The sequence below is a fragment of the Hyposmocoma kahamanoa genome, unplaced genomic scaffold (assembly GCF_003589595.1).
Source record: "Hyposmocoma kahamanoa isolate Upper Pololo Valley unplaced genomic scaffold, ASM358959v1 210, whole genome shotgun sequence".
NCBI lineage: Eukaryota > Metazoa > Arthropoda > Insecta > Lepidoptera > Cosmopterigidae > Hyposmocoma > Hyposmocoma kahamanoa.
In genome coordinates, this window is record NW_020653731.1 from 13708411 (window position 1) to 13716094 (window position 7684).

Genomic DNA, 7684 nt, shown 5'->3' on the forward strand with positions numbered 1-7684 from the left:
AATCTTCATGCGTGAACAGCCACCCTTAGAGATGGATGATTTTCTTCAAAATGAAATGGGACTACTATGGAAGTACCCCCTTTCCAACAAAAAAAAGAATCATGAAAATCGGTTCACAAATACCGGAGGTATCGCGTAACATATATACAAAAAAAAAGAAAAAAAAGAACATACAGTTGAATTGAGAACCTCCTCGTTTTTAAAGTCGGTTACAAATTATTTGAGGGACTTTTACTGTACTTAATTTTTATCTTTGACAATTAAAGATGACGAATTTATTATTGCAGTTTTGTTTAAATTACCATTTTATTTATATTAATTAATTAATTTAGACTGTTACCTATTTAATGACATTGTAGCAATATGGTACTTTACGTTATTTTTAATATTGTTAAAAATTAGGATTCTATACCTTGCCAATTGTGATTTTTTTTTGTAGCAAGATCAATAAATGAATTTAATTGAATAAATACGATATAATCTTTAGTACTTACCCAATTCCTTAAAGATAGAGTGTCGGCACCCTCTTCTGTGCACCAAGTGATAATTTATTGCCAAGCTTCTTGTAGCTCTCAGTTTTGGACCTAGATTTTGGTTTCTCGTTCGTCTCTACTGGACATCCTTTCAACTCCCACACCAAATTCGTCAAAGATTTCGGTCTGCTTAGCTTTCTTGATCGTTTCTCGGGTAATTTCGGCCCATTCCCGGAATCACCCGATGTACGCCCGCCAGAATGACTCGAATCCAATGTCCCATCTAACTCCATTGCCTGATGGATATTTGAAAGACTCTTATATCTTATATTGAAGATCGGAGAATCACCTTTGATAGGCCTCACTGGACTAGCTATAGGACTAGGTGCTTCTTTAGTAGGAGAGTGGCTTGTCTGACGAAAAACCATCCTACTTTTACCATTATTCACACTATTTTTAACATACAATTTGGGTAGATTTGCTGGTGGTATGACGGACGATTTGTCTTTGTAAACTGTGACTGGCGTTTCTTTTACTGTTGATTTTCGAGACCGTTTTTCTGCTTTTGGAGGGTTCAGAAGCTTTTTGGTTGGTATGGTTTCTATTGGAGGAGGTTCAGGCTTTATTTCCGTAATTAGAGGCATGTGGATTGGTGTCGGTGCAGGAGATGATGGGGCAGACTCATGCTTTGAAATTGGTTCATTTGAATATGATGCTTTCAAGTTTTTGGGTAACGGAGCGAACCCTCTAACATAGTCGTAGATTTGATCGATTTCGTCATATTCATCTGGAATGCTATTCTCGTCTCTATGGCTGCTGTAAATATGGTTGTGTCTAGATAGATGTTTGTGCTGATTAGCGGTATCCGAGGAAGCGCTTCTTCTCAAAAAGTAACCAGTTTTGACTAATGGGGGTGCATGCATGGGAGCATTTAAAAGCCTTTTGGGGTCGCCAAGTTTGCCATCCAGAATATGAATCCTATCGACAACGTCCACAAGCAAACGATTGCACTTTTCCACTAGCCTTGAAAACTCCATGAAATTTTTGATTTGTTCCTCGTTTTTACATTTCTGCATTTTTAGAGGAGCTGCTAAAGGCAGAGCAACTAATGCATTACCTTCTTTTTGCAATGGTAAAGCGAAAACATGATCTTCTTCGAACATTGATAACAATCTTAGTTCAGGCACGAAATGATTTTGACTTTTCAATCCTCGCGGCGGAGTTCCATGCACCAATCTCACTGTAATAGGCAACCGTTTAGTTAACAAAGTCTTAGCTGTATGCACGCCGCTGATGTTCTCCTCTTTGGCTACAGCTGAAAATTTCCCTCTCTGGTCTAATCCCAACAATATTGTATCACCTTTCGTATCAGTACATTTCAAGTACTTGCTTTTCCCTAAGATAGCTTCTCCTCTTGGCATAATAACTTCTCCAGCCGCCAAATTTCTTGCTCCATCAGCTGTTATATTTCCGTCTAGATCTAATTTTGCACAAATTACCCTCATAGACTCTCTTACTAAGCACCCATCTTCCAATTTTCTTCTTGCCAGCTCAGACACTGATTCAATACACCTAACAGCACGTCCTTCTTCACTAAGCAATTCAAAGTAGCCTTTGTAAGAATCTGGGATTGCAATTCTAGGGCCCACACTAACCATGCGCCTTCCTTCTTTAAGTTTAATAGCTTGGGCGATTATCTTCTTTCTTTTTCCCGCTGATATGAGTAGCGCTGAGCTTTGTAAGCCTGGACTTGGTAACGTCGGAACACCAAGACCTCCATATTGGCCTTTGATGATCTTCGCAACGGTGGGGAGACGATTTTTGGAAGCGAACTCGCGGAGGTATTGACCCTCGTCGCACCAGCGTGATGCAGCTACCACCACTTGGCCGTCTGTGGCTGCCATGGCGATGGTCACATCTGGAACAAAATAAATTAATGTTATTATATTAAACGTATAAATACCTCATCTTTGGGATTCCCTTTACTTTGAGTATCAAAGCAATGGAATTCAGTCTGTGGCACTATCCAGGCTGCCCAGACCAGACGCAATTGGTTCTACCGGGAAATTCTCATCCAGCGCCCATAATGCAAACCGTTGAACCAACGTGTACGTTAATTTTATTTGAGAAGTGACAAAGATGTATTAGGAACATTACCAAAACATTTTAATGTACCTACGTTAAAATTTAAAATGATTTAGTTCCTCCGCATCATTTCTAAGGATATTAATGCAATTGTAATTGAAAAATAATCAAACACAGGAAAAGATACAACTCATATTATTCGTATCTATATTAAATTCGCACAAAACTTGTTTTTTGAAAGCAATTGAATGAATGTACGTGAGAAATTGTAAAGTACATTTTATTTTGAAATGGAAGTTTCTTGTAAAGGTATTTACTGCACTGCGATAACTGGAAACTCAATAGAGGCTTGAAATGGATTTCTTTATCGGGTGTAAGTACTACTAAGTCAATTTAAATAATCGATACCAGAATCTTTCATGTATTCGAAGTATTAAGAATGTCATTTACGGATATTAAAGTATGTTGTCGGAGTAAATAGCATTTATTTGTTTTTCAAAACTGACTGTTGGCCGTAACCATGGTTTGTTTACGGAAAACGATCCGAAAAAAATATTTAAAGTCCAATCGCAAAAACCTAAGCACTCGAATGTCATATTTGTAGCACCATTGACAGAAGATTGGACATACGCATAAGTATCTCCATTTTGGTAAGTCATAATCATTATGCTAATAATATTGCATAATAAAGTTTTTTCCCTCACGAAAAGCAATGTTAAGGTCATTGTCCACAAACAATGGCAGTGGTGTAACGCCGAATAACACTACGTTACGCGCCGACGGGTGCGCGCGCGCCATTATGGTGGAGATACACCGAGATCAAGGTCGGAGAAAATATCGAATATCGTTTTATTTTTTAAACGGACTCTACACAAAATAGTAGTTATTTTCAAGGTACTTCCAAATTAAAAAAACAAACACTTCAGAGCAAGTTTTTTTAAATGATGTCGAGTGACAAGACGAATAAGTACGTCCAGTGAAGTACTGTAACCATATCTATTTTTGCCGCCAAGCAGAAATGTGAGTTTTATTGTGTTTTGGTTTCGAAGGGTAAGGCTGTCAGTGAAACAAGTCAAACAAACAAAAACTAATCCGGTTTAAGCCATTAATTTGCCACACACAACAATAGAAAACAATACAGCAACAGTGCGTGGTAGGAATTGGCTCAGGTTCAGTACGTGTGGCTGTGTGACACGGGGGAATGATCTTCAGCAAATTTATATCTTACGACAAAAATTATGTCTCACGGTGCAGTGGCAGTGCCCCTCAGATCTTCGCGACTTAAGGCTCTGATTGGCATTGTAACTATTCTAGGTAGGCGTGTCACTTACCGCCAGGCGCACGACTTGTTCGGTGGGCTCCTTTACGGAGAGGTTATGTCGCAATAGGAGGACGCGGCGCTTCAGCGCAGACGTACGGGGAGAATGCGAAGGCAGTTCGCTGCTCGCATGATCCTCTAGTGAGTCCAGCGGGCTCTGGACAGGGCCTCCAGAGCCTGCATTGCACGGCCTCACTCGTCTGGGGGGCGGGTCGGAGGACAACTGACCTGCCCCTCCGTTGGCGCGGGAGCCCTGGCGCAAGCTAGGGCGGCCGGGCGGCGTCGTGGTGAATGTGTACCGATGCCACGGCGCCGACTCAACCAGCGGGAAGTAAGCCCGGGAAGGTTTTAGTGGGATAGGCCCTCCAGTCTGGAGGGAGAGTCCCCACATAACCCCTGAGTCTCCCTGGGCTCAGGAGTATCTATAAAGATTTCCCCCCCGTCAAAAAAAAAAAAAAAAAGGGTTAGCTCGTCTGCGTAGAATAATTACTTCGAGTAGCATATCATCCAGCGCCCACAGTAAACACCGTTGAGCCACCGAGATCATTTTAGTATTCTGCTCTCAGTGTGCTACGAGGTTAACCGGTAGCGTATAAACTCTTTAGTTTTTAGCACGAAATCACCGCGCGTCTGTGATGTAACGGTGCCGACCTGCCATTGATTCAGTTAAATAAAACAAAACTTTTCTTGTACTCACTCGTACTCGTTATTTGAATCTGTCGACTTTTATACAGGGTGAAGAGGCACATGTAGACTTAATTTTAAGTGAGACTTAAATTCGTCTCTGTGCTGCTTGAGACGAATTTAAGACGTTTCAAAGTGGAAAACTTGATGTTCTCTTGACTGTACATATTTTGTTATTGCTACAAATAAATAAATAATATTTTTTTTATAATATCAAGTGACGGGACGAACAAGTCGTGAGCCTGTTTGTAAGTTACACGCCTGTCCATAATAGTTGTAGTGCCACTCACGAGCTTTAAATCGCAAAGGTCTGAGAGACACTGTCACTGCGTCATTCACCCTGAGACATAAGTTAACAAGTCACATGTGCCTGTAATTTCACCAGCACCCTTACCCTTCAAAACCGGAACACAGTAATGCTGACGTTACTGCTTGGCGGCAAAAATAGGTAAGGTTACTACAGTACTACCCTGAACGAATTTTTTCACATGCAGCTGTGGTCGTTGCACCGTACAATATTCTAGTTAACTTAGCAACCTAGTCATTGTTAAATGTTAATGTAACGAATAAACTTTTTTTTTGTGTATTTTCAAGACGTGAAATGTAAATATCATAACGAGGATTTCAAATTTGGCAGGCGTAAAATATAGATCTTACTAATTTCTTTATGTGTTTGTTACAGATCCCTGTATTGGGTTAAAGAAATATAAATATCGTGGTAGTAATACTCTGTAATTAGTCCCGTAGACTTTCTTTCTACAGCACGGCTAGGGTTAGCTCGTCTGCGTAGAATAATTACTTCGAGTAGCCTACTTCTTCTTCTTCCTGTCCTTATCTCATACTGTACGTGTAGGCACTCTCGAAGAACCGTATGAAGTCAAGTGACAGAGGTTTTTTTTTATTTTTTTATTGTGACTCGGCAAAATGACTGCACCGCGCCTGATGGAAAGTGCGAATACAGTCCAGAGATGAGAGTAACGGATGGAAAACACAAATATCTTCACTCCGTCACTATCATTTTGCCGGTCTGGCCAAATGCTTCTTCACACTACGTTTGAAGGACCCGATGTTATAGAGGGGAGGGAATACATGTGCCGGGAGTTGGTTCCACAATTTGATGGTTCGGCATAGAAACGAATTGCCAAACTTTTTAGTGCGGGACGGTTTTGAACTGACCGTCCAACTGTGGCAACGCAGTCTGGCACGGGTGGTCCGCTGATGGAAAGGAGAGGAAGGGACAACCTCTATGAAAGGTCTATGACAACCCTGTACACTGGCTGATCTGGGGTCAGAACCTGAACAGGTCATAGTGCCCTTAATAACCAAGAGGTTGACTGGGAGGGACACTATAAGAAAACTTATGTAGAAATATATGGGACTGTCCTTATCCTGCAAGGCAGGATCGGCAGAACAGGTATTTTTCTTCCACTCTCCCTTATCAGCCGTCATTACCACACTCACACCTTTCTTATCCATGTCATCTTTCATACAATCCATCCATCTTTTCTTTGGACTTTCTCTCCCCTGATATCTCTCGACATTCATACCTTATACTTCCTTTCGCATGACATGTCTTTACCACTCTAACATTACTCCTAATCTTTTCCCTCACTGGCGCTTCTTTGAAACTTCCCCTGGTGTAATCATTCCTTATCTTATCCTTTCTCGTCACTTCACACGTCCATCTTAACTACTATACTGTATTAATACTCATTTTCATTACAAAAGGTACAGATATGATTTTTGTTTTAAATTGAATCCCTTATAATTATTAATACAAAGATCGAACACTCAGAAAAAATTCCTTCGATCCGGTCGGATTCGAACCGACGTCTTCTTGCATACTGTCTTTGTACTTGGTTTTTCAACGACTTTTTAGTCGTAGCGCCATCTATGAGAAATCTATGACAGATTTATCACCCAGTTAGTACCTTTACAGCTACCAGTCCTGGCGAGAGATGTCGCTATTCACTGTATTTATTAAATTTTTGTTAAATTGATATTCAATTTATTTTTGAATCCCTTACTTGAAACATTTTTGGTTCTCTATAAAAATTTTCATCCCCTATTTCACGCACTTTAAAGTTTAGTTTTGGGACAAAAAGTAACCTATACCCTTCTTCTAGGTACCATCTGTCACTATAAAAAAATTCATCAAATTTGTGGTTTATGCTTGAAAACGACACAGACAGAATTACTTTCGCATTTATAACAATATTAGTTTGAATTTATTGTAATAAATATTGTACTTACTTTACTTAAACTTATGTCCTCGTTTACATTAATTTAGTGTTTTAGTAGAGTTGTTTAGTACAACTTTAAAGCTGCGTAATAATCTAGTTGATTTAAGAAGAATTTACTTCGGTATCCATTTTATGCTATTTCATTAAACTAGTGTAGCCATTTGATAAAGTACCTAACTAGAACAGGAAAATTACAAAATCGAGTTGTTTTATTGCATCCCCGCGGTATAAATCTTATACAAATATTTTAGTAGCAGTAGAAGTCCATATGAAAGAGTTCGTCCAGGGAATTACAGCCACTTTACCTATTTCTGCCGCACAGCAGTAATGTGAGTATTAGTGCGCTCCGGTCTTGAAAGGTAAGGGTGCTGGTGAAATACAAGCACTAGGGACTTGTCAACTTGTGTCTCAGGGTGTCGGTTATCTAAAAAACAAGCGTGCTGATTACCACCAGGCGCATGAGTTGTTCGTCCCGTTACTTAATAGTATAAAAAAAAATACGAGCAAGTACATCGAGAATCTTCTCTTATTATCATAGCAAGGTGTTAGTTACACCAGAAATAACCAGAATGAAATGTAAAAAAAGCAACAGTAACTCAGTTTATTGATCCGAGATATAATATCTGTAAGACGTTTACAGTCTACCGCATTTGTAAAGAGATTTATTATTCAAAAAAAACAAACTTATTATAACTTTTCAATCTCCTATCACCACAAAAGTTCGCTGGCTAGATGGAGGTATCCCGCGGTATCGTGGCGGACTGTACGTCACGACTGCATCGCACGATTAAACCCATTGTGCGCTGATAATATTGCGGCTAACTGTACACGATCGCTTTTAGACAAATAAGGAGCGGACGTGCGGGCCAGGAAATTGAAGC

General features: G+C 39.9%; 1 protein-coding gene across 2 annotated transcripts in view; it reads right to left on the minus strand.

Moving 5' to 3' along the window:
- Nucleotides 1-500: 500 nt before the first annotated feature.
- The window catches only part of LOC113227427, a 33151-nt gene continuing 25967 nt past the window's right edge, over nucleotides 501-7684 (minus strand). Inside the window, exons 2-3 of one of the 2 annotated variants that reach the window (XM_026460349.1) lie at nucleotides 743-2391; nucleotides 528-687 (exon numbers count right to left, since the gene is read on the minus strand). In XM_026460349.1, coding sequence (XP_026316134.1) covers nucleotides 664-687; nucleotides 743-2377 — 1659 coding nt within the window. In that variant the 5' untranslated portion in view covers nucleotides 2378-2391 and the 3' untranslated portion in view covers nucleotides 528-663. Of the gene's footprint in view, nucleotides 2392-7684 lie in introns of both variants that reach the window. The other variant, XM_026460347.1, reaches the window with a different exon arrangement.